This window comes from Chelonia mydas, chromosome 2, assembly GCF_015237465.2.
Source record: "Chelonia mydas isolate rCheMyd1 chromosome 2, rCheMyd1.pri.v2, whole genome shotgun sequence".
Classification (NCBI taxonomy): Eukaryota; Metazoa; Chordata; order Testudines; family Cheloniidae; genus Chelonia; species Chelonia mydas.
In genome coordinates, this window is record NC_057850.1 from 111,739,529 (window position 1) to 111,767,335 (window position 27,807).

General features: G+C 42.6%; 1 protein-coding gene across 6 annotated transcripts in view; it reads left to right on the top strand.

Annotated features, from left to right (window-relative positions):
- Positions 1–21,900, top strand: part of MAK (male germ cell associated kinase) — a 63,682-nt gene extending 41,782 nt beyond the window's left edge. For 4 of the 6 annotated variants that reach the window (XM_043540123.1, XM_043540124.1, XM_043540122.1 and 1 more), the window contains 3 exons: positions 8,978–9,109; positions 16,707–16,814; positions 21,591–21,900. In XM_043540123.1, the coding sequence (XP_043396058.1) occupies positions 8,978–9,109; positions 16,707–16,814; positions 21,591–21,745 (395 nt within the window). In that variant the 3' untranslated portion in view covers positions 21,746–21,900. Of the gene's footprint in view, positions 1–660; positions 1,247–8,977; positions 9,110–16,706; positions 16,815–21,590 lie in introns of those variants that run through there. The other 2 variants (XM_043540126.1, XM_043540125.1) reach the window with 2 other exon arrangements.
- Positions 21,901–27,807: the final 5,907 nt, after the last annotated feature.

Below are 27,807 nucleotides of genomic sequence, written 5' to 3' on the forward strand. Positions count from 1 at the left end.
GAGGATAGTGCATAGGTGGCAAGTGGGAAATCCGTTTTCCACCCCTAGCCAGGAACTATTCTTAGCACTGGAGCCAATAGCCTCCCCCTACTCCCAAGGCATGCTCCCGGACCATGACCCTGGAGAAGGCACTTCTGGTGAGTGAGAGCTTGATCGGAGCCACGTAGTGGGGGGTGGGGGAAACCCAGCTGGGCTGGGCTGTTTGTGTTTAGTTTAAAGGGCTCATCCCTACTCAGAGCCTCATCGGAGCCACACGGTGGGTGTGTGTGTCGGAGGGGGAAGGGTGTTGTGTGAAGCGATCATCCCAGAGAGCCCGCAGGCCCTCCTTTTATATGGCAAACCCACCAGGCATTGCTTGCTATGGGAAAGGGGGCCAGGCAGTTTGAAAGCATTGAAATGAATGCAGAAGAAGCAGAACCCAGCGTGCCCCTAGGGCTTACCATGGTTGCCTGCAAGCTCAATTCTGTTGCCCGGCCGCATGTGATGGCTTACTCACACCAAAGTGGCAGGCACTTCAGTATAAGAGGCAAAATGCGACCTTGTACAGAAAGAACATGTGCTGTGTACTATGAATTGCCTGTTTCATCGAGAAAGTGTGTCCCCTTTGTTCTCTAAAATGTATCTTTTAACATACTACCCTCCCTTTTTCTCCTCCCGCAGCTGGTGCAAATGTTTCAACGCAGCCCCTATCTACTCTGTCCCAGAGGCTGGTCCAGATTAGAAGGCAGAAAAAATTAATTCAGGACGACATGTTTGCCGAGCTCATGCAGTGCTCCCGCACTGATAGGGCCCAGCTGAATGTGTGGAGGCAAACAATAGCGGAGTCGCATAAAGCATTACACGAATATGAAGAGAGGAGGGACGTGAGCGATGAGAGCAGGCAGGATGCTATGATCAAGCTCATGGGGGAGCAAACTGACATGCTCCACTGTATGGTGGATCTAATGCGGGAAAGGCAGTAAGATCACAGACTGCTGCTGCAGCCCCTGTATAACCGCCCTCCCTCCACTCCAAGTTCCATAGCCTCCTCACCCAGACACCCAAGAACACAGAGGGGGAGGCTACGGGGACCCACACAGTCAACCCTAGAGGACTGCACAAGCAACAGAAAGCTGGCATATCCTAAATTTTAATTTGGTTTCTGGACTTGTCCTTCCCTCCTCCTCCACCCCCCTAACCCAATCCGCCCCCCCCCACCCCGGCCATCTAGCTTCTGATTTCTCTCAATGTTTTGTGCAACAAATAACGGTTTTTAATCAATTGTGACTTTATTTCCTTTCATATATATAGGGGGCGGGTAACTTTAAGAGAAACAAACACAACTGTCACACCGTACCCTGGCTAGTCATGAAACTGGCTTTCAAAGTTTCTCTGATGTGCAGTACGCCCTGCTGCGCTCTTCTAATCGCCCTGTTGTCTGGCTGTGTGAAACTGGCTGCCAGGCGAGTTGCCTCAACCTCCCACCCCGCATACGAAATCGTGCACCGTCTGCAGAAAGCAGTATGACGTCTGCACACCAAAAAGGCGCAAAATGATTGTCTGCCATAGCTTTCACGAAGGAAGGTGCGACTGATGACACACACCCAGAAACACCCGTGAGAATGTTTTTGCCCCATCATGCACTGGGAGCTTAACCCAGAATTCCAATGGGCGGCGGGAACTGTGGGATAGCTACCCACAGTGCACCACTCTGACATTCGATGCTAGCCTCGGTACTGTGGACGCACTCAGCCAAGTTCATGAACTTTAGTGGGGACACAGAAGACCGAATGTATAAAATCGCTTCCAAAAATTCGAATAGAATAATTTTGAAATGATATCGTACTGTAGACATACCCTAAGAAAGAACAAGGGGAAAGCTATATCTGTATGAATGCTAGCGTTAGAGTATGTATTAATGAAGCTTATAAACTGATGGGGTTGCCCATTCTTCAGGGAATTAAAACACATTCTACTAGACAGAAGGCAGCCTCTGTGGGTTTTTCTAGGTATGTTCCTCTGAGAGATTTTTATGGCAGCAACATGGAGTTCTTTTTATACCTTCTCTAAATCTAAGGAATAGTATTTAGATCTGATCAGGGCCGGCTCTACGATTTTTGCCGCCCCAAGCAGCGAAAAAGCTGCCACTGTGGACGGCAAAAGGAAGAAGCTGCAGCCAAATTTCCACGGCGACGGGCAGAACCAAGAAGCTGCCGCTGTGGCCAAAGGAACTGCCGCCCCTTTCTAACTGCCGCCCCAAGCACCTGCTTGGAACACTGGTGCCTGGAGCCGGCCCTGGATCTGATGCAAGATTTGACAAGGCAATACTGCAGTCCTTATTCAATTAGCATTCTGTCATCCCACCCACCTGGGTCAGAGTACTGCTTAAGCTATGTCAGAAGTGGGAGTATGCAGAGGACACTCAAAAGAAAAATGAAGGTATTTGCCTCTGAGGCTCTTTGAGGTGGACTCTGCATATTGACACTTCCTGTCTGCCTTTCCTCACTACCTTGGAGTCCTACTTACTGTCACGGAGTGCCCGGGCGATGCTCTGGAACTGCTCCCCATGAAGCCAGGCAGGACTCTGGGGCAGTCGCCTTCCGGTGAGCAGCCTGTCTGCAGGGCACACAGCTCACCCAGCTTCCACCTTCCTGGGTCTGACCTCAGAGCATTCAGCATCCTCTGCCCCTCCGTGCGCTTCCCACAGCGAGTCCGCTTAGGCGGGGCTCCTGGGGAAGCCAGAGGGTCCTGCACCCCAACTTCGCAGTCAGACGTGACTCTCAGCCAGCCAGTAAAACAGAGGTTTATTAGACGACAGGAACATGGTCTAACACTGAGTTTGTAGGTGCAGAGAACAGGACCCCTCAGCTGGGTCCATTTTGGAGGGCAGTGAGCCAGACAACCACGTCTGCACTTCACTCCATGTCCTAGCCAGCCCCAAACTGAAAGTCCCTCCAGCCCCTCCTCCTCTGGGCTTTGTTCCTTTCCCGGGCCAGGAGGCCACCTGATTCCTTTGTTCTCCAACCCTTTAGCTCTCACCTTGCAGGGGGGAAGGGCCCAGGCCATCAGTTGCCAGGAAACAGGGTGTCGGCCATTCTCTGTGTCCAGACCCCTGCACACACCTGCCCTCTAGGGCTCTGCAATGATCATACACCCTTCTCCCACCCCCTAGATACTTAAGAACTGCATATGGGAAACTGAGGCACCCCCACAATATTCGGAGGAAACATTAAGAACAGTCCCACTTCGTCACACTTACCAATGGGCTTGGAGTCATAGGTAAAAGAATTGAAGTGGCTGGAGCACCACGCCCCTTTATACCTTTGCCCTGGGACCCTGGATGCTCACTGATGGGAAGGATAAGGGAGGTGCGTGAGCACTGCAATGGCTACTGCTAGTTAGAGCGCTACCTTTCGGCTCCATTAGTCAGAGCATTGCGTAAGTGTGAATATGTGTGGTGTTTAGATGTTGCTTGTAATTATTAGAATTGGGAGCACTGGCTGTTGGGAGTCTGAAAGGACAGGAAACAGGAAGGAAGGGGAAGGAGTTGAGAGGCTGGGAGAAAGCTACAGAGGGTGCAGCAGCAGCTTGGTAAAGAGGTTTCCACTTTGAAAATAAAGTCCTGTTGAAGCTTGTTAGTATCTTGCCTGGTTGATTTACAACGTTTTGGCAACAAGTATGGATCTTCTGCCTCTGAACCCACCTCCACCCTTTCTGCAAAGCCCAGGTGAGCCTCCAATTGCTTTTACTACCTGGATCCATATGTTTGAGACTTACCTGCTTGCAATCAGTGCTACAGAGATTTCTGAAGTAAGAAAGCATGCTCTGCTAATCCACTGCTGTATATTTTACACTTTTCCCCCTGCAGATGATAAATATGAGACTGCACTCACTGTATTAAAGAATTTTTTTTGTGCCAAAAGTGAATGTAGTAGCTAATCGCTACAGATTTCACCAGCGTGAGCAGAAACCAGAGGAAACTATAATGCAGTATATTGCTTCTCTGAGGAGTCTGATTGTAATTTGTGATTTTTGGGAATATGGCAGATGAGATGATTAGAGACCAGCTCATTGAGAAAACAACCATGCTTCATGTAAGAGAACGCTTGCTTCTAGAACCACAACTTACACTAGAAAAAGCAATAACCATTGCTACTCAGATTGAGTCAGCTACAGCTGAAGCCAAAATAATGAGCATGGATACAGGAGGCACAGTCCAGGCTATGACTCCTTTGCAGAAAAGTTCACTACCACTGCAGACACAATTGCAAGAGGAAAAATATTGAAAAACCACCGAATCAGCAAATTCAAAATTCAGTAAAAGCATGTTTTCGCTGTGGATCCCCACAACACCTTGCAAGCTACACAGGATGTCCGGCAAAAGTAGCTCAGTGCAATCATTGCAAAAAGATTGGACATTTTGCTAAAGTATTTCGCAGTAGCCAGTTCAATCAACAGGTGCATGCAATTACAATACCAGATGTTACTGTGCTGAGTGTGAACAAAATCACTACTGCACATATTCCAGAACAGATAAAGTGCACTGTAAATGTTTCCACCATACCCTCAGGCAAACGACACTTTATTCAGCTAATGTTGGATACTGGCTCAGCAGTATCTATACTACCTAATTCCATCTGCATTACTTTAAAGATGTGCCTCTTACTGAACCCAAAGTTCACTTGCTGTGCTATTTGAAAAACCATATTCCAGTACATGGCTGCCTGCCAGTAATAGTTTCTTTTGGTGATTGCTGTGTAACTGCAGAGTTCTACATTGTCCACAAAGGCACTCCTATCTTTGGCAGAGATTTATTGGCTGCTTTAAATCTTAGGGTAGTGTAATGGACGAATTGATCTTCCTCAGCAAAGCACTCTTGCAGTATACACACCAGTTTCAGCTGGGACCCAACACCAAGTTGAGGAGAAACTCGGCTGTGCTTATGGGTTTCTACATGAAGTTGAAATGAGGAATAACGTGATGCCTGTACGACAGAAATTACAGCGCTTACCATTTTCAGACAGGGAAGCTGTTTCAGAGGAACTTAGAAAACTTGTTCAAACGGACATTATTGAAGAGATCGACTCCTCCTTCACCTATAGTAGAGACGCAGAAGAAGGGTGGAGGCATTCACCTTTGTGTGGACTTTAGGGAGCCAAATAATGCTATTGTGATTGGCAGCGATCCTCTTCCTCACATAGAAGAAGTATTTGCAGAACTCCGTGGAGCAAAGATGTTTTCTACTCTTGATTTGCAGAGCGCATACCATCAGGTTATGTTGCATGACGATAGCAGAGCCCTCACAGCATTTATTACACATGAGGGACTGTTTCGTTTTAAACGTGTTCCATACGGTCTTGCATCTGCCCCAAGTGCCTTTCAAAAAATGATGTAATGGTTCTGAAGAATCAGCATGGAGTTCAGTGCTATCTGGATGATATTATCGTGTTTGGAAATACTTCTGAGGAGCATGACAATAACCTGCAGTCTGTACTAAACTGCATCAGTACAGCAGGCCTCCAGCTCAATAGGTCCAAATGCAAATTTAGACAAACTGAACTTTCCTTTCTGGGGGATACAATTTCACAGGCTGGACTAAAACCTGATCCAGATCATATCCTGGCAACTTCAAATGCTCCTTCTCCAACAGATTTGCAAACCTTACGTTCCTTTTTGGGTCTTACCTCCTGGTATGCAAAATTCATTCCCAATTATGCTTCTGTCATTGAACCATTATGAGAATTACTACAGAGAAGTTCAACCTTAGTGTGGACAACAGATGCACAAGCTAGTTTCGAAATGGTGAAAGACTTGATTGTACATAGTCCAGTACATGCACTATTCAGTCCTGCATTTCCCACAATTGTAACTACTGATGCTTCTGATTATGGACTTGGGGCTGTTTTCACACAACTGCATGAGGACAACACAGAGAGGACTGTTGCATTTGCTTCAAGGACACTAAGTAATGCTGAGAGAAAATATTCTACAGTTGAAAAAGAAGCACTTGCTTGTGTCTGGGCTACTGAAAAATGGAGAACTTACCTGTAGGGTCACATGTTCAAGTTGTGCACAGACCACAGCCTTTTGACGACGTTGCTCACCACAAAAGGACTGGGAAGAGCAGGATACTGTATTGCTCGATGGTCTGCAAGACTACTCTTTTTCAATTAGGAACTGGAATATAAGCCTGGAAACCAAAATGTGGTTGCTGATTGCCTTTCTTGCCTGCCTTTGCCTTCACCAGATGGTCCACCGGAGGATGAGGATGTAGTGCTTGCGCTTATTACAAGTGCTCTCACTGCAGTTACAAGAGAACAATTTCAAGCTGCTTGTTCAACAAAAACTATGGGAATTTCTGACAAAGAGATGGCCCAGTCACCCTAAAAACCTTGACCCAGTTTTGCTGCCTTATTTTAGAGTTCGGGATGAACTTTCTTTGTTTGATGGCTGTGTGCTATGAGGTACACACTGGCTCCTTGTGCCAGAAGAATTACAGTCAAAACTCATACACCTGGCACACGATACTCATCAAGGAATTGTCCGAACCAAACAACGACTACAGGATCTGTATTGGTGGCCAGGGATGGACTCTCAAACTGAAGCACTCTTAAAATCCTGTGTCGCTTGCCAAATGCATGATAAGACAGAGTGACATGTACCCCTCGATTACAGCCTGTTTTTCTTCCTGAATCTGCATGGGGGAAAAAAATGGCGATTGACATTGTAGGACCCTTTGATACTGCTCCAATTGACTGCCTTTATGCCATCATTTTAATAGACTATTTCAGTAAATGGCCTGAGGTAGCGTTTACATTGCAAATCTCTTCTGCTACAGTAATTAAGTTCCTCTCTTCAGTTTTTAGCAGGGAAGGTAACCCCAAAGAACTGGGTTCAGAAATGGTAGTCAATTTACTTCCCTGGAGTTCGAAACTTTTCTAGCACAGAGGAACATTTTACACAGAAGGGCATCCCTGTATTACCCTCAAGCCAATGGGGAAATCGAACGGTTTAACAGAAGTTTGAAAGAGAGTTTGCAAATGGCTAAACTGGAAGGGCGATTGTGGATACCCTTCACTACTGATTTCTTGCAAGCATACCAGGCTACATGACATGCCACAACGCAAAGATCACCCGCAGAGTTACTGCATGGGAAACAGATCAATACCAAACTGAACATTGCTGGATTGTTAAAGGCACGACCTGATGCCCGAAACGAGGATGATGTGAGAAAAACAGTTGAACAGAACCAAGCAAAGTCTAAGGCTTTCACAGACAAGTGGTGGGGTGCTAAGGAGCCAAAGTTTGAGTGTGATTCCTTTGTTAGAATACAAAAACGTGGAATTTTATGCAAAGGGGACCATAAATTCACAGCTCCTCTTAAAATCATAGAGAAGAAGGGACCTTACACCTATCGACTTTCTGATAGGCATGTATGGAATGCTTCTTATCTTGCACCTGCCTATGCACCAAGAGGAGATTATGCCAACACCCAGTCTGCATTGGATGACTTCACTGTAGTACCAACACAACAAGACATTGCACTGGAACCGGGGCTTGAGAGATTGCCTATCAGACCCAGATGACCACCTGTCTGGACTAGAGACTATGTTATGTAGTATCTACAGTGTTTTCAATGTAATATTTCTGCCAACAGTATAGTGTCTTGTTTCGTATTTTTTCCTGTGGTTAGAACAATGTTTGTTTTAATTGGGAGAGTTTCTTAAGAGAGGAGGGAATGTGGTGTTTAGATGTTGCTTGTAATTATTAGAACTGGGAGCACTGGCTGTTGGGAGTCTGAAAGGACAGGAAACAGGAAGGAAGGGGGAGGAGTTGAGAGACTGGGAGAAAGCTACAGAGGGTGCAGCAGCAGCTTGTAAAGAGGTTTCCACTTTGAAAATAAAGTCCTGTTGAAGCTTGTTAGTACCTTGCCTGGTTGATACAACAATATGCAGAGTCCAGCTCAAAGAATCTCAGTTATAGGTAAATAATCTTCATTTGCCAACTAAATGAGTTTGTTACTCACTTTGCAAAAAGTATAGTTGAGGCCTTTCAGTGAATTCCCTGCTGGGAAGAAAAAAGTCAATTCCTTAATGTCAGATGAAGGCCCAAAGACTCAAGAATGTTAATCTCCAAAGAATGTGTGTCTGCCTATAGATAGCCCAGTTGATAAATAATCTCAATTTCCTTCCTTTTTCAAGGACATTTCTAATATTCCTCTGGTTCAGAGCCACATTTTTGATATGAGGACTGTATGAATATATTCATCCAAAAATAGAAACCAACTTCAGCTTGTAAGAAAATCATAGCACCAAGGCAGATTTAAAAAAAAATGGTATTTAATGGTCTTTCTAAATATTAAATCTGGACACTTATCTGTTACTTTAATTCTGCTAGATCTGGGTGCTGCTTTCATGCTGTTTGATCACATCCACCTTTTTCAATACATCTGTGTTTTAGAAATACAGTACCAGTTTTTCTTTTAGTCTCAGGAAGCCTAATATTTTGCATACCCCTTTTGTGGTTGTAACTGTTCAATGGTTTTATATTTCAGCTGGGAAATACAGCACTTGGTAGCACATAATTTTAACTTTTATGTACATAACAAATGGCTGTTAATTACTTGATTGCCATAAAAACTTTACTACATTTTTAGTATTTTGTTTGACTTTCATTTAACTATAGTAGCTCACATTAAGGCAGACTTTTACAAAGTTAAGATCAATTGTCTCTGGAGCTGTTAAAAGTTTATCTTGTATATTTGATCATTACAATTCTCTCTGTACTAGTCTTTTTAGGGTTCAGTTGTAAAACCTAAGCAGTATGCATTGTTCTTTGAGTTATAGGAAAACAGTTTTAGTTCTTTGTAACATCATGTAAAGTCTAACTACTTTTAATGTACCGTCAAGGTGTTCTTCCATTCTTAAGATTTTAAGTGCTTAATACGTTGTCTTTTGAAGTTGACATTCACACTCTTTAAAATTATTGCTTTTCCAAGGTGTAAATCCTAAGAATGTCTCCTTAGTAGCAGCCGGTAAAGAAGGCTCTCAAGGAATCTGGAACAATTCATTGTTTTCTAAACCACTAGGGCCTACTGGAGGAGGTCTGTCTTTTAACAGAACGAATGCAGGTAATTCATAATTACAATAAGTACAATTGTGTATATACTGGATTATTTTGTGTTAATTTTTATTGTTTAAAATTAATTTAGGTAAGGTCTTTTAGCTTCCAATTGTTTCACTGTATTCTTGCTTTTCTCTTTTAACGTGTATCCCCTGAAAAGAACAGTGTACTCTATATTTATATGCCAAGGTATATATTTTCATTTCAGGGTGTGGAGAAAGTACATGCTATATAAGTCCAATTATGAAGCTCTGCCAGGAAGAATTTGAGTTCTAATCCATCAGAGCCATTAACTCACTGTGTTAATTTAAGCAAGTAATTTGACCTTATTATTCCTAGTCAATTTGAACTGGAACATTGGGTAAAAGAGCAGTCCCTCATATGGGAAAAAAAACAAAAAAAAGATGCTAGGTGTGAGCTCATATCATAAAAATAATGTTTACAGAGTGCTTTGTTTGCGGATCTCAAAGCAGTTCTCAAACATTGAGCCTGCCAACCTTCCTCAAACGAAATAGTACTTTACTGCATGAGTAATCCTGCTTTCTTCAATAAGGTTGTTGGAGTAATGTACTTCACAATATGAGTAAGGATGGCAGAGTCTGGCTTTCACTGATTAAGCGTCACACAACTACTGAACTATATGATAAGTACAGTATCCCCATTTTACAGGTGGGAAAATTAGGCACAGAGAGGTGAAGTGACTTGTTTAAGATCTCTTAGCAAGTTAATGTCAGAGCCAGGACTAGAGACCAGGGCTCTTAGATTCCCAGCCCTGTATTCTATCCATAAGACCACATTGTTACTTTTTATGATTTTAGATAATAAAGTAATAATTTAGAACCAGTTTCTCAGCTGGTGTGGTTAGGTGTTCCTCTATTGACTTCAACAGAGCTATGCTGATTTACATCACCAACTGAATATCTGGCCCTAAAATTTTTGTAGCAGTCTTCATCCTGAAGGATCTTTGAGTTTTAAATACTATGTAAAGGTCTCACTTCCTTGCAACTGCCATGCCCCGTCTAATAAGGGGGAGTGTGGTAGCCAATCTGTGCCATCAACAATACAGGGTTTTCTTTTTGAAAGTGAAGCACATACTATCTGTCTGAAATTACATGAGTCGTGTTTGGTAGGAAGAAGAGCATTACCCACACTGGAATTTTTCACACAATATGAGGGGCATCTCTTTCAAATATCTATCATAGGTACTTACGTAACCCCTTCACTATAGTTTCTGAGCACCTCAAAATGTATTTATCCTCACAATACCCCTGTGCAGTAGGGCAGTGCTATTATCCCTATGCTACAAATGGGGACATGAGACAGGCAGACAGAAAGACAAAGGGCCAGATTTTCAAAAGTATTCAGATGCATAAAGTTGCAGAGCGGCACCTAGGGGGATTTACAAGAATGCTGAAGCAGGTTAAGCACCTAACTTTCATTGAAATAAATTGGAGTTAGATACCTAACTTGCACAGATGCTTTGGAAAATCCCAGTAAGCACGTCTCTGCATCTCTAAACCTAAATACTTTTGAAAAACTTGACCTTGGGCAAGTCATTTAGGACAAGTAGTGAGTCTTCAGTGGAGCATGGTCAGGTCTGCAGTCTCAGGCTAGCACCTGAACCACTGAACCATCCTTTCTCCTTTAAATAGTGCCATGGCATTTTCAGTGACTTCACTTTAACCTTTTATTGAAAGAAGACCCCTTCAATCAACAGTACTTTCCCCCTTAATAACATGATGGGGTAATGCTTCAGTATTGATTGGTAGGAGAGTGCCAGCTAAAGAACCAGTGGACCTACTTCCTCAAATACCTGGGTTTTTCTTGAAGGTCTCCAGTCCTAGTAGTGACCTTCCTGAATCCATTTTAGCTTATGAAATCGGACAAGATCACGGCTCCAGGCTATAAGAATGTGAAATGAAGCTGAATAATTCTGCTCCAGATAAACTAAAAATCAGTGCATTATATATATATGTATAATGAAATGCAAATGTATGAAATGGACACAATCAGCCTAAAAATCCCACTTCTGTCTGGAAAATTTTACCTCCAATAACTATAACTGAAAGAATTTAGAGAATAAATACTATTTATTTTCTGTTTGTTTACTTTGTGCATTTGATAGCACTTTCCAAAGCTATTTTCACCATTTCTCCTTTATAGTTCATTAGTTTCTTGTCTGGCTCTTTTATACACCAACACCAGGGTAAAACGCATTTAAGAAAGACACATGAAAATATGTTTGGTAAAACACAGACATTGGCAAGGGGTCCCAAAGGCAGGTACAGCCACTGAAACTCCTTTTTTTTTTTAAGTCATTAATTTTTTTTTTTTTTTTACTTATTAGATTTCAAGTTGTCATTGCCCCTTAACTGATGAAATTAACCAAATTAAGTTTACTTTGGAATGGTATTTTTCCTTTCCTTCAGTGTAACCATAAAACATAACAATTTGAGAGCAGGTTAGTTTCAAATGATGAGGCACTCTCTCTATGCAGAATTATAGGGTTAGGTTCAGTTAGGCCTGCAGTCTGACTAGCTAACCATGCTTGAGTGATTTATTATATTTACATTGGTGATCAGTTATATTCTGCTTCCCTTGAGTAGAAGCCTGGTGGTGAGTTCAGTAGCACCATTTCCTACTTTAGGGTAAGGCCTTTTTGCAAACATAGGACTGAAGTCATAGTTATAAAGGTACTTTAAACACTCATTCGCACCTGTTTTGATTTCCGTGTTTTCCCCTATTTCTATGTACAAATCACCTAATCAATTCTTCATCTACATTTTCTGAAGGACTGTCTTTCTTGCTTTCTTGCTTTCTTCTGCCTTCTCTGCAGAAGAAAACATAATTAAACCAATTGAAAAACTATCATGCAAAGAAAGGTTGAATGAAAATTTAGAGGCGCCAAAAGGTAATTTATGGCAATTATAGCTTGGGATAGATGATTCTTTGCAGGTTGCATAGTTATGTCATGCATTTTCTTATTTTGCTTTTCTTGTAATAGTTGCTCTTGTGTAATACATTCCAAATGATCTTACACTTTTGTTTCAGTTTTAATCGCTATTATTCCATGTTGTGGCAAACCTTGCCCTCCCTGTAAAAGTGAGGGATCCCAGTTGCAGAGGGATCGTTTTGGTTTTGCTGTGCAGGGGCGAGGGATATGGTGAGAGGAGGGAATGCAGGGGATCTGCTTGCCACTGAGTTGTGCTCCATAAACTCTCTTATAATGGCAGGGGGGATTGAGGACACAGCTGGGGTCAGTCAGTCTGCGATTGTTTCCTTGCGCATGGAGCAGGCTGAAGGATTTTCCCCGTTGTGAACTTCGCCCACAGTAGTTTGTGTCAAGCAGGTGAACTCCAAATATATGAACATATTTAAAGAATCCTTTTAGTGTTTCATACTGAAATACTGGGCCACATCTTTTTTCTATCTGTCAAGCTCTAGTAAACATGCTTAGTTATTGATCCTGCCCCATTAAAGTTAATGGGAGCTTTACTGTGTACTTCAGTGGGTTCAGGATCAAGTCCTTAGTGGAGGCGGTCCTGTGACAGTGGGAGGGGAGGGCAGTCATTTCCCTGGGACTTAGACCAACTTGAAAACCACCCAGTAGGCTGTCCTCAATTACACTAGTGCAGCCTCGGAAATCTGAGGACAGAAATTGGACATATAGTTATTAAATAATATTTAAGACTGTCTGACTTGTTAGAATCTTTGTGCCCTGGTGCTAGCCCTGTTCTGAAGCCAGAGAGTATTTCACCACCATAATAATAAACCACAACAGCTTCTGCAGTAATAGGCTTTTGGTGTGCTGCATTCAGCCAAGTGCCTTAAGCACCACAGCACTGGTGCTGTACTAAGGCACACCCTTGCTTAGCTCTCTGCTTTGGAGTAGTCTTATGAATTTTAAATTATTCATTTTAAATGTTGGTTGGTGTTTTTAACAATTTGGTGGTGGGAGAGTATTGATCTGCTATGTTCTTCCACTAAGACAGAGAGTTCCTAGTAGAAGGAGAAGAGAAAATAATGGGGGGAAATTTATATGTATTTTTCTGTACTACAGATAAACTCTGATTATATAAAAGGCTGCGTGCACACTAAAATTACGTGGCCAAAATGTTCCAAAGTTGCTAACACCAGTGTATGCAAGAGAGTCCGGTTGTTGTCAAGGTCAGAGCAAGTGTCCATGACACAGTGCTTACAGTGCCAGCATTTATAGGACTTTTGTCTCCACTAGGGCTGCTTCACATGCACATTTTCATGATGCAGTGAATCCTGTCTATATTAACACTTGCTCTGTTCTGCCACCTGTGTGACTGCACTGTTGCTGGGAAATGGGTATGAAGTTTTCTAGGGGAGAAGCACATGCATCTACGCCAGATGTTTTTATACCTTTGCAGCTTGCTAAGCAGATGCTAGCTGCAACTGTGCAGAGCAACTCCACCTGGTTACACTGATTTTACGTTGATGTAATTGCATTTACTGCAGTGAAATCACACTAGTGTAAGAGTGTGGAGAATATTGATGTGAAACAGAATGCCTCACACAGTACTCACTGCAAGCATCACAGAGCCTGTGGACTGTTTTCTGGCACAACAGGTGCATAATACCTAAGGAATATAATATCAGCTGTTCATATTTTTGGATTATTCCATTACTTGCTTCAGATGGCTCAATGGCTACGCCCTGCATGAGGAGCCATGCATGCAATGTGAGGGGCAGGGGTCACATCCTGGTACACCCTTACATATGCTGATACCATGACAGAGTCTATTCATGAAAAGACAGACTTTATATGAGCTTTTATTGTCAAGGAGGGTACTGGCAGTACAAGACGCAGATTTCTGGGGGAAGTCTGGGATGGGGAATTTGCTGGTGTCGCTCTACAGCTTCCCCAAACTGTGGGGCGCGTCTCCTTAGGGAGGTATGGAGGAATGTGGAGCAGTGGGGTCTGGGTCAGCCCCCATGGGTGCGGGGAGGGAGCACCACCTAACCCCTTCCCGCCCCCAGCTCTGCTCCAGTCCTGCCTCCAGCCATATCCCTGGCTCCTGGTCCTGTGCCTTCTCCAGCCTTCGCACAGCTCTACTCCCACCCCCGCACCAGCACCCAACTTCAGCCACTGGTCATGGCTCCATTCCCGACCCATAGCCGAGGCTGTGGACAAGGCCGGGAGCAGAGCTGCACCTGGCTGCGGGCCCAGTTGCCAGCCCCCACCACAGCCCAGCTGTGGCTCCGTTCCTGTCCCTGGCCACAGCCCTGCTCCCGGCCCCAGACCCGCCGCCAGCTGCGGTCCCAACCCCAGTGCCGTTATCCTTGTCCTCTTCCCCCACCCCTCCGCCCCCTGAGCTGCAGCCCCACTCCCAGCCCCGGCTCCAAGGGGTGGGGGCGGGGGTGCAGACAGGGATAAGGGGTGTCATGACCCTCAAAAGTTTGGGAACTGCTGATCTACAGTATAATTCAAGAATGACTGGCTGGCTGAAGCACTCTTGCAGTATAGCTGGGGGTAACTTACATGCTGGAGGCTGTGTGTGAGCGGGCTAGGAGTGGTTGCTCTCATAGTGAAGCAGTGTAAAACGGACCCCAGGCAGGAGAACTGAGGGGACATGCTATCCAACAGTCCAGATTGTACCCTGGGTAATGTCCCAGGGCCATGTTTTATTAAAGGTTTATCTTTCATCTGGACTTTTGTGTCATTCTTTATTGATCTGCATTTTGGTGTGGGATGGGTTGGGGAGGTAGGGAAGCCATGTATTGTTTCAGCTGCTCTCAGCCCTGCCCTGAATGGAGAGCTGAGGAGGTTGGCAGAAAGAGTACCACTTTTGCTGACTCCTGGACAGAGAGGTGTGGGGAGGGCACAACAGAGCTGAGACTAGCCTGTGCAATCTGCTCATAGATGTCTGTTTCTCTTGCTGGTCTTTCACTGTGCTTGTACAGTCTCTTTTCCTCAGAGGCCAAAGAGATCCATGACTTCTTTCCTGCTCCAGGCAGGAATGTGTCTAGTAGCTCTTCCAGACAGAAATGTGTGTGGGCTGGCATGATTGCATGCTCACAGAAGTGGGCTTGTAGGTGTGCTCATCAGGATGGGCAATTAGGAAAAGGCGTTTCAAAAACATGCTGAGGATTTTAAAGAGAGAGGTGGGTTCCAGTCTCTGTCTCTTGGGTAGTGGAGTTCCAAACTGTGACCAGAGTGACCACTGGCACAGACATAGGGGCATTGTGGGACGGCTGCGGGAGAACTGTTAGGGTCAACACATGTGATTCAATGTCTACTCTCACACTGTGTCGATGGAAGGTGGAGCATGCTTTTGCATCTTTCAGTGAGGTGGTGTTATTGTGTCACTGTAATGTGGTGGTTAGATCAGTGGGGGAGAGATTTAGATGCAGACATGCACAACTAGATCGAAACAAGTCGACTTCAGTCAGTCTAACTTTGTAATGTAGATTAGACCTTTGTATCCTAGCTGGACTCAAAGTAAAGATGCACACGCACATTTTTCTAAACAGATATCAGTTTCTTATATAAAATTGATACTTTGCATGGTTGTTGTACCATAAATAAGCTTTAAAGTGACCATGAAGAGCAAGTAAAGATCTGTTGGCTGCCTGAATCAAGCTCAAAAGTTTAAAACTTTTACATCAGTGTATAGACCACCTAACCAGGAAGAAGAGGTGGATGAGGTTTTTTTTTAAACAGCTAAAAAAATCATCCAAAGCACAGGATTTGGTGGTGATGGGGGACTTCAACTACCCAGACATCTGTTGGGAAAATAACACAGCCGGGCACATATTATCCAACAATTTTTGGAATGTATTGGAGACAATTTTTTATTTCAGAAGGTGGAGACAGCTACCAGGGGAGAGGCTGTTCTAGATTTCCATTTAGGAAGGAAATATCAGTTGCACACATACAAAATGGGAAATGACTGCCTATGAAGGAGTACTGCGGAAAGGGATCTGGGGGTCATAGTGGACCACAAGCCAAATATGAGTCAACAGTGTAATGCTGTTGCCAAAAAAGCGAACATCATTCTGGGATGTATTAGCAGGAGTGTTGTAAGCAAGACACGAGAAGTAATTCTTCTGCTCTACTCCGCGCTGATTGGGCCTCAGCTGGGGTATTGTGTCCAGTTCTGGGCTCCACATTTCAGGAAGGATGTGGACAAATTGGAGAGAGTTCAGAGAAGAGCAACAAAAATGGTTAAAGGTCTAGAAAACATGACCTCTGAGGGAAGATTGAAAAAATTGGGTTTGTTTAGTCTGGAAGAGAGAAGATTGAGAGGGGACATAACAGTTTTCAAGTATGTAAAAAGTTGTTACGAGGAGGAAGAAAAATTGTTTCTCTTAACCTCTGAGTATAGTACAAGAAGCAATGGGCTTAAATTGCAGCAAGGGAGGTTTAGGTTGGACATTAGGAAAAACTTCCTAACTGTCAGGGCAGTTAAGCACTGGAATAAATTGCCTAGAGAGGTTGTGGAATCTCCATACTGGAGACTTTTAAGAATAGGTTAGACAAACACCTGTCAGGGATGGTCTAGATAATTAGTCCTGCCATGACCTCTCAAGGTCCCTTCCAGTCCTATGATTCTATGAAAATCTTGGCTTTGTAGGTGCTGCTTACAACCCGTCTGGAGGATATATCCCTTCCTTTCATAAAAAAGAAGTTGGATCAGCTGGACAAAGGATACAACTAGCTCCTCTTGGTGCATCAGCATCAGGTAAGAAGCATCTCTGTAACCCTATCATGTACTGCACCATAGGCACAGGGAAGGATGTTCAATTCCCATAATTTCCAAGGAGGGCTTTTAAGAGGGTTTTTTCTTTATGCACTTGATATGTTGGACTGGATCTGTAATGGTGTAAATCAGTTGGTGTAAATTGACATAACACAATTAAGCTATGCTGATTGACATTTACTGAGGATCTGACTGGTTACAATTTCAAAATGGCATGGACCTTCCACTAACAAAGTCAGGTATATGGTATCAGTAATAAATTCCAATTTTTAAGCTTCCATCTTGAAGTAGCCCCAAAGATTTCAGCATTATTTTTCATATTTTTTTAAATAAAGGGTCCCCTGCTAAACAGCCTGTTTTGACTGGTCTCCTTGCATGGGCATTTAAGATGCGTTCTGTTGTATTTTCATCTCATTGTGTGGGAGTTGGTCGTGTAAATCCTTGGGCTTTGAGATGAGAATATAGTGTTGGATGAGTGGAATATTATAAAAAATAATGCTGCTGTGGTAAAGAAAATTTCAAAGTAGCTAGGCTATTTTGTCTGACTTCTGTTTTCTCTAATATAACTGGCTGACTATAACTACAGTTGATGTAGTTCTGTATTGTATTAAAGCATATGTGAAAGGAACCGTTACATTTTATCCTGCAGTATTTATGTACTTAGCTGTTTAAGACCAATACAACATTTTACTGCATATAACTTGTTACCTCGTCTCATCTGTAATAGACATCGCATTCTAGGCACTAGAAAGATATTGGCAAACTGGAGGGAGTTCAGAGAAGACCAGGAAAAATGATCAGGAACAGGAGGAACTGACTTGTGAGGAATGATTTAAGGCCTACTCCAAGTTCCATTGAAATCAACAGAAAGCCCGCCCCCCTCCCCCCCATTGACTTCAGTGGGAATTGGATCAGGCCCTAAAGGAACTCAGTGGGAATCATCATTACAGTTAAAGGGACTGTAACAGGCTGACAGTAGGTGTCTGGAAAACCCCATCTGTTGGCCTGTTTTGCTCCCACTAAAAATATGAAATATGCTTTGCTGACTCACTATTTCAGGTGGCTCATTACTCCATCCAGCTATAAGGGACATGGGAATGACTCTTAAAGGTACATCTACGCTACACACCACTGGTGTTGTCATGTAGGATACATGTAGCGACATGCTGCAGTGTAAAGCAGGCTGTGTTCACACTGCCACATGTAGCTATACTAATCAATGAAAGGCTCTGTCAGGAGGGAGGCAGTGGGATACTTACTGAAAATAGCAGTGTAGATGGGGTAAGCTGTGCTTGGGCTTATAGAGATCCATGTTGGGTACATATCCAGAGAGTTAAGGCATGTCTTTATTCACCTAAACCATGCCTTGTCGTCTACATTGTTATTTATACCTGTGCTGGGGTACATGCAGTGTGTCTATTCTACGTACTGAAGGGAGTGTGTAGCATAGACATAGCCATAGAGAGAGAAAAGACCTAGGGCGTGGGCTGCTCAGTCCTGAGGTAGGAACCCTAGGAGCAGCAAAGCCTAGGGAACAGATTTGAGCTGTACTTCATTATCTTATTGTTGGTTTCTTGGTTAATAAAGTCAAACACAAAGAAGGGATGAGTTTTGATTCACCAGTTTGTGGATGTTGGTCTGTAACAGGTTGGAAAAGGCAGCTACTCACAGGAGAACACATGGCTGCACATTTTTGAAAGTTGTGAATGCCAAGAATGGAAAGGGATCATTTAGAGTGAGTCAAGGGGCCATAACGAAAAGTTTTAAGATGATGATAAGAAATGGAAGGTTTATTTTAAATATCAAGGACGAAAAACGTAGACTTGAAGAATAGGTCTGTGGAGCTGGAAAGCTTGTTTCTCTCACCAACAAAAGTTGGTTCAATAAAAGACACGGTCTGACCCACCTTGTCTTTCTCATATCTTAGGACCAATACATTGCTCAAAAGAAAAAAAAAAACTTTGGTGAATTAATTAGGTAATGGAAACATCTCTGTAGAGAGGTAGAGGAAGCCCATTGCTTGGGACATTTTAAAACTAGACTGAACAAAATTGTAATAATACATACTGTAGGCCAGTGCTTCTCAAGCTACCTGATGTGGGGGACTGGCAATTTTTTTTCCCAATGTGCGCGCAGACCGGCAGCCGATGGCTCGCAGACCAGCACCGGTCCGCGGACCACCACTTTGAGTAGCACTGCTGTAGGGGACAGTACTGTGTTGGCAGATAGATAATAATGAACTGGATGCCATAACCATTTTTTTTTCTCTCCCTAGCTTCTCTGGTTAGAATACTACTTTTTTTGTAGCACTTTACTTTCTTCTCCCTATAACGTAAGCTTCTGTTCTTGTTGCTTCCTTTGATTTTCTAAAATAATTGTGCTCTCATCTATTTTCATTTATTCTGCCTATCATATCTTTTCACCATCAGTGACATTAAAAAGGTAAAGAAAAAATTAGCTTAGCTAAAATTAACCATCCAAAAAGTCTTTTGTCGTGTCTGGCTCAGGTGCTGTCATGTCAATAAAGAGGCATGTATACAGCTTTGGTTTTTGGCATGCGAGCATGTCCTTGCTCTCAGCAAAGCTATGTATTATATCCATTGAACTCTGGGCAACCTTCTGGAGCAATATATCTTTGAGAAAACCACTGTGCTAATTCTATGAGTAAGCACCTTTTAAGGGTAACACTAATTTTCATGCTGTCTCCGTGGGCAAGTCTGGTTTTCTTTGGATCACTGTAATGCTCAGTGTGTAAATCATATTTGATTGGCTCTGCCATGTCAGCCTTCTTGATCTGTTTGGTGGTTTTCTGCATGCTGTGGTTGTGCCAGGAGGAATGCCTTGTGGCTTGGTTAGTTATACTGCTAATATAGACACTACTACAGAAATAACAGATGTACCTCCTAGGTAATCATGTTCCAAATAAAATATTAGTGTGCAGTTTTAATAACAAAATAATTTGAAATTCAATGTAAGTAGTTTCATTGTAACCTGGTTTTGTGGATGAGGAGGGGAGGTCGTAACAAGTGCTCATTTTTCAAAATGATCAACAGTGACAAGGTCTTTGAATTTAGGGTTTTGAAAATCAGAATCCACAAACAAATGTGTGGACACTAAAACAAAGGACTGCTAAAACCTTGCATTTGGCTCCCAGACTGTAAGTCATACATGCAAAGGGCCAGCCCCCATACATAACTACTTGCTCACCTTCCCCACTACCATCAGAATTCAATTTGAAGCCAGGTTGCCACTAACACCTCTGGGGAGGGGTAGAAGGCACAGAGCAGTAGTTAATGCTAAAAGGATCAACATTATCTCCAATAGAATTCAGAATGGAAATAGTACTTATGTGCTAGGGGAAGATATGTCCCGCAGTTTCACTTCCTTGGGGTGGCCTCTTCTAAATGCATGAATCCTCAACTATGTAGGGCAGTTGAAACTTGATGTTGGGAGGGAGCAAGTGAAGTGATTCAAATGGGAGAAGAGCGATTTGGCTGTAGCAGCAGGGAAAAGAGATTATTTTGTCTGCCTCATATTGGGTAGATGGAATGAAGAGAATTAGGAAGGCCAGAGAGTAGGAGTCCAGATGAGAGAGCACCAAGCCATTGAACAGTTTTTAGTGCTAGGAGTAAAAGGGACAGGGCTTATCTGAGGAATATCATAGAGGAAGGAGTGATGAGATACGGCTGGGAAAAAAGAAGGAAAGGGAAGAATCACAAATATCCTCAAAGTTGTGAGCTTGAGTGATCTGGAGCACAGAGTTGACAATGATCACAGGAAAAAAAGGAAGGGAATTGGATTAGCAGTGAAGTTTAGTTCTGTTTTAACCATGTTAAGCTTGAGGAGCGGCAAAACATCCAAAAGGAAGTATCAGAAAAACATGGAGTGGGAAGTGTGGTCTGGGAGAATAGGGATGTAGAGGTAGATTTGAAAGAGGTGTTATGAGAGATCGTAGGAGTTAATGAGGTCACCCAGATGCAAATGTAGAGTGAAAAAATAGGAAGACCAATGACAAAGCTTGAGACAATCAAGAGAGGGATGGGAAAGGAGGAGAGAAAGAGAATCCAGCAATAGTAATACTGTAGGAGCTCTCAGCTAAGGAGGAGGAGAACCAAGGAAGTGGAGTCACAGAAGTACAAAGTGAGAGGGTCTTCAGGAGAGGTGGGTGTTCCAGCAGACACCATTTTGATTCTTGACAAATCTGACCAACACTCAATAAAAAAAGTTAATATTTTTAAACAAGTTAAGACTCAATTATCAGACAAGTAAACACCCATTTTCAGTGACAACAGTGTCCACAGTGCAGATGTGTATATATATGCTGTAAAATCCAATTTTGGACTAAATTTCAATCTCAACACATTTTAACAGAGAATATTGTGTGGGGGGGGGGGGAAGGGGGAGTGCTTGTCAGATGAAAGTTGCCAGTAAGACACGTCATAATATATTTGCCTCTCCTGTATCCATGTAAGTAAAAACACTTTTTGGGAAACTTGCTTTAGACTTGATAGAAACCTTATATAGCCATCACTGTCTAGTTTAATGGATCTTTTATTGTGCAAGTGCAGTAACCAGTTAGTATTTCAAGATCAGTCACACTGAACAACCTTCTACTGAGAATGGCACAGGACTGTTAGCACCTTTTAAGTCCATGAGTCACAAATAGCTAAGCTTTGGATCTTTTCTCCTTTAAAATGGTGAGATATGTAACTTCTCATCCCCACTGCTTCTGACCTTTTGTTTGTTTGTTTCTTTCAGATTATTCTTGGAAAACCAAAGCTGCTCGTGCTCAATTACCAGGCCCTACTTACAATCCAGCTGCAAAAAACATGAATATCCTGACCCGCCCACCTCCAATTCAACCAGTACATGGAAGAACAGACTGGGTGGCCAAATATGGAGGACATAGATAGAAGCCCTGGCTCATGGTGCACTTTTCATACAAGTTACATTGTCATCCTACGCTGGGAATCTGAAATGCATATTTCTCTTAAGACTATGCAACAGTAGAAAGACTGGAGATCTTGTATTTTATTTCTTCTGCAGGTAATAAAATACATTTTACATAGCAATATTCAAAACACTGGCTAAAAGATAGGATTTTATGAAATAGTATATAAAGCATCTTGCCAACATGGAGAATTTGAACTACTAATAGACAAAGTGTAAATTTTATTAGAAAACTTTCTGCTGCCCCGTATACTCTTAAAATTGCTTGACTTTAATTTGTCCTATATGAGTAATCCTGCACTGGTGATTTGTGGAGTAACACTGGCTTGTTAATGGATGGTGCTTCCTTGTGCAAGTTCCTTTCTATGAAGTTGAACAGTGAAAGCACAAATATTTTTCTGAGGAGAAAGATATGCTGTGGTGTTAGCTAAACAAAGGGCCCAGAACTGAGCTAGATGTGTTTGGTGTTTCCTTAGGGATAATCTCTGCACAATTGTGTACATTGGTGAGCACTCACTCCTACAAATAGTTCATAGAACTATTTGTGTGTAAGTCCTCACCAACAAGAGAAAGGGTTGCACTATTTAGCTCTAAGTGGTGTAGTGATGGGAGTTTGGAAACACAACTTACCAAGTAGTGAATGCTACAGTCATGGGGCCAAGGTACCCTAAGATTTTTTTTAAAAATCTGCTATTACGGTTAAGCTATGTGTATATTAGGCCACAATTCTGTAGCTTCCCCTCCCTCCGCAGCCCCCCACCCCCAGCCCCATTGCCCAGTAGAAATCTTAATGAGGTTACAAAGAATCAAAGTTACACAGTATATTTGGCTTATTGACTAGCTAATTCACCAAAACACTAGCTAACTGGTTAGTTAACTCCCATTGAACTGTAGGCCTTTTCTTAGTGACCATAAAATTGAACTATAGAATTCACCGCTACTTACAAAAATTCACCAAACTACATAAGACGAAATGAGACTGTTAGTGGAAGAAAAATTTTAAAATTGTTTTCCTTATTGAAGTAAGGATCCAACTCCTGGTTTCTAATAAATATACAAACTCCTCTGATGCCAATAGGAGTTATGCAATAGTCCAAGATCTATAAACTGGTCCATCAACACACTTCTTCTGATAGATTATATTTTAATATGCTAAATCAAGGACTTTATATCTTCCAATAAACTGTTGGATTTTTTTTAAATGTCATCCTGGGATGTGTGCTGTTAAAAACCTGCATTTAAATTAGAAATTGTAGACTTAATAGCTGCATTAAATCTGCCATTTTAAAGTCCAAAATGTGTATGTACTCTGTACTTTTAAAGGTATAAAAACTGTTACAGATTGATCCAAGTATTGTAAAAAGTATTTTGTATAGATTTTATTAGTGTATAAAAATTTTTTAGTTCTTGTTGTAGACCTAATTTGCCATAATCCAGTGGTTATGTAATTTACAGGTGCTCAATTTAATCAGAGGCAGACTAGCCATAAAAGTCAACTATTTTGCTATGAAAACTTCACCTTAAGTAGTAACTAAATAAAATGTCACCATGTAATACTGGAAAAGTTGTTAATAGTATCTATAGTGTGATGTAGGAATTTCTGATTAGTAGTGTACTACAGAGGACTTCAATCCCATGTTGTGTTTTTCTTTACTGGTTTGTCAGTCCTTCCAAACTAATCTTCCTTGTATTATTTAAAGGCAGTTTTTAATACTGTTAGCTATTTAGCTATTTAATTACTGGTTATGTTACTAAAGGACAGACAGACTTTCAAAACAGCCCTGGTTCATTAGTGCACTGTGAATTGGAGAGCACTGACTTCATAATAAAGATCACTTCTCAGGAGTACAAGATAGTGGTTTACAGTCTTTTTTAATTGTTTTTTAAATTGTTTTCTAAGTCAAAAAACCATAATAAATGGTCGGTGAAAAGGCACTTAAAGCAAGAGATTCTGAAAAACTAAAATATCTGTCATAAACATACATGCCATTTGCTGCTTTTATGAGGTCAGAACATATTTACAGCCAGGCAAATAAAACTAATAGCTCATATGGTCAAACAGCCATAACCCAAACATGATGACGCCTTGAATGTACTAAGCTGTTAAAGCATGCGTGTCCTCGAAATCATAAAAATTGCTTTTAAAAAATGTGAGTGTAAACTCCACAAAAATGGTTAATAAATGAAACAAAACAATGAAAAGCCCAATATTTTCTCCACTCGGTCGCCACTTGGGTGGCTAGTGCTTCACCTGAACATGGAACGAGCTGCTACTTGCCGCAGTTTGGAATGAACCTGCCTCCTAGATTTTATGAGAGTGAAAACATAGCCACAGCAGATAACTTTGTTTCCCTGTTTCGTGGAACAATGGAGAGTAGCATTTCATGATAGCGACTGGACAAAATTTTAGAAGTTAGGTGATATCCACACATTGTAATCAATTATCAGAGGGGTAGCCATGTTAGTCTGTATCCACAAAAACAGCAAGGAGTCCGGTGGCCCTTAAAGACAAACAGATTTATTGGGGCATAAGCTTTCGTGGGTAAAAAACCCACTTCAGATGCATTTTTACCCACGAAAGTTTATGCCCCAATAAATCTGTTAGTCTTTAAGGTGCCACCGGACTCCTCGTTGTTATTGTAATCAATCAATCTGATTACCACTTTTCCCCCTGAATTTCATTCAGCCACACCTGCAGCCCAGGTCTCAAATGACTGGAGGTAGACTTGTTCTTTATACCATATGAAAGCTGCTGTATGAGTGGTCTTCAGCGTGCAACATGCGTTTATATATGTTTCTCTTTTACTTCCACTCCAGCCACTTCCACTTCCACTCCAGCCAGCTGCTCCATAAGCAACTCAGAGGCAGAACATTTGCCCAACAGCTAAAGAGGAGTCCTAAATGCTGCTGTATGTTGTCTTCTGTTAACCCTTTAGGCCTAGATTCACTACGAGCATGCCTAAATTTGTTTATGAATATTGCCATGCCTAACTCCCAGATGCCTAGAAGATCTTGGGATCCATAAAGCCTGAGTTAGACACCTTAGAATTGGATTCACAAAAAGCCAGAACACAAGGTGGCTCCTACTGGCTGAGGGTGCTTAACCCTGCCCCTCTAAGATAGGCATCTAAGTCACGGCTGCAGGGAGGCCTCTCCCTCCACCTGGGATTCTCAGCAGTGAACCCTCTCTTGGGGTTAGGTGCCTATGCCATTTTTTTGCAAGACGCTTGTGGGGGAGGGGGAAAGGAGGCCCTCTTTTTATAACGTCTAGCCAAGTGGTTAGAGCATGTGGGAGACCCCTGGTTAAAATCCCCCCTTCCTTTCAGAGGGAATAGGGATTTGAACAGGGATCTGCCACCTCTCCTGTGAGCACCCTAGCCACTGAGCTATGGAATATTCAGATTGGGGGCTCCATTCTCTTCTGTTGAAGCTGTTCCATGGTGGATATATTAAAGAAGTCATTGGAGGGGGACTGGATCCTGGTTGCCCTAACTCCCAGCTGAGTGCTCTAACCATCAGGCTACAGAGTCACTCATATTTGCTTGTCCTCTGTGCCCCAATGTTGAAGCTGTTGCATGGTGGATAAATAATGAAAGATTTATTGGGCCAGAGATAGCAAGGAATCATGAGTGACTCTATAGCCTGGTGGTTAAAGCACTCACATGGGAGACTTGGGATCCAGTCTCCTGGCTCTGACCACTCATCCGAGAGGTAACAGGTCCCTGTTCAAATTCCTTGACCCCCTCAAATGGAGGGGGAATTTGAACTTGGGGTCTCTCAATCCCCAGCTGAGTAAAAAAAAGTTATGAGGGAGGTCCCTTCCAAGTCATCGATAGGGGCCTGAATTGGTAGGTGCGGTATGAGCATGCTCACTGGATTGGGCTCCAAAGGCAAGTTAAAGTGGAGGAATGCCTGTCTTCTCCCAGAGTGTGCATTGCTCTGGATTTAGGTATCTGGATGCCTCGCATGGAGCTGCAGTATGCATGCTCAGAGGAAGAAACATAGGCCCCCTAGGGAACATTTACTGCAGAAATGTAGGCACTGGGTTAAGGTACCTACAGTGTTTCGGGGCAGATGATTTGGGGGGGGAGGTGTGTGAATCCCAGTGTGGCCTGGTTCTGGTAGCTCCTTTCAACTACCTGAAAGGGGTTTCCAAAGAGGATAGATCTAGACTGTTCTCAGTGGTACCAGATGACAGAATGAGGAGTAATGGTCTCAAGTTGCAGTGGGGGAGATTTAGGTTGGGTATTAGGAAAAACTTTTTCACTAGGAGGGTGGTGAAGCACTAGAATGGGTTACCGAGAGAGGTGGTGGAATCTCCTTCCTTAGAGGTTTTTAAGGCCTGGCTTGACAAAGCCCTGGCTGGGATGACTTAGCTGGGGATTGGTCCTGCTTTGAGCAGGGGTTTGGACTAGATGACCTCTTGAGGTCCCTTCCAACCCTGATATTCTGTGATTCTATGGGATTTAGGCACCTAATTTGGCAGTTAAGAACTTAAGTCCTTTTGTGAATCCAGTCCTCCTTCGTCTTCATTCATATTTTGTTCAATTTGTTTAAAGTGTTGAAGGCTGCCTTAAACTACACCCACCTGTACACACATCCTACAGAGCACATGTAGTTTGCTCAAATCTGTAACAGACCTGTAACAGCAAACTGTTAGTCTGTTAGCATTGCATTAAGGCCTATCATCGGCACTCATTTCTTTCCCTTTCCACTTAGTGGTTGGGGAGTGGGGATGGTTCTGCAATGACTTTCATTTTCACAAATAGACCCATGCGCACAGTGTAGGAAAGACACAAAACTGCACTAGTCCAGACAAGCAATAAAAAAACCTTTCACAACATATAACTAATTTATTAATAACATTTATGTTCAATCTAAGTGACACTTCATTTAATTTCATAAGTGCAAAAAAAATTCATCGGATTTTAAAGCAGCACACGCCTATACTTCAAACATTGCCAGATTAGGAATGCTGGGATACATTCTTGAAAGATACCGTATCAAAGTGACAGGTATAGTATTTAATCTGGCAATCTTGCTGACAAGTGTATGCTTTCTTTCCCATTATTATTTAATAGTACAGTAGCACTGACAGGCTCTGATCCTTGCATTGGGCTCCTCGGTGGTAGGCCCTGTCTAAATACGTTCTAAAAAAAGACTCCCTGCCCAAGGGAGCTTATGTTGTAGGTCTATGGCAGAACGAAAGAGACAAATTGGGATGGAGTGGAAAGGTGAAATAACAATGCAGTGAGCACATTGTACATAGTGAATAGTAGTAATATGTTGGTAGCTTCTCTTCACCGCATCTACACCTATTGTCTTAAAGATATAGAGTGCCCAAAATGGGGGTTAGGGATTTCAAGATGAGGATGTACTGTGAGAAAGTGAGATCTCAATCCTGCAGTTTACTGTGCTTGGCTGTCCTGGCACCCATGTGCAGTCAATTGCAGGATCAGAGCCTATGTTTATATCATAGCCTAGTTTCTTGCTTCACAATGAGGATAATGTACAGTAACTCCTTGCTTAACGTTGTAGTTATGTTCCTGAAAAATGTGACTGTAAGTGAAATCATGTTAAGCAAATCCAATTTCCCCATAAGAATTAATGTAAATGGGGGGGGGTTAGGTTCCAGGGAAATTTTTTTCACCAGACAAAAGCCTATATTATATATATATGTATACACAGTATAAATTTTAAACAAAACAATTTAATACTGTACACAGCAATGATGATTGTGAAGCTTGGTTGAGGTGGGGGAGTCAGAGGGTGGGATATTTCCCAGGGGATGCCTTACTGCTAAATGATGAACTAGCACTCAGCTGAGCCCTCAAGGGTTAACACGTTGTTGTTAATGTAGCCTCACACTCTACAAGGCAGCACGAATGGGGGGAGGGGAGACAGCATGGCAGACAGAGACAGACACACACGCCCCGTGTTTGAGAGAGAGAGAGATGCGCATTGCCCCTTTAAGTACGCTGCCCCCACTCTTAAGTACGCGGCCTTTTTAGATCGGGAAGTTGAG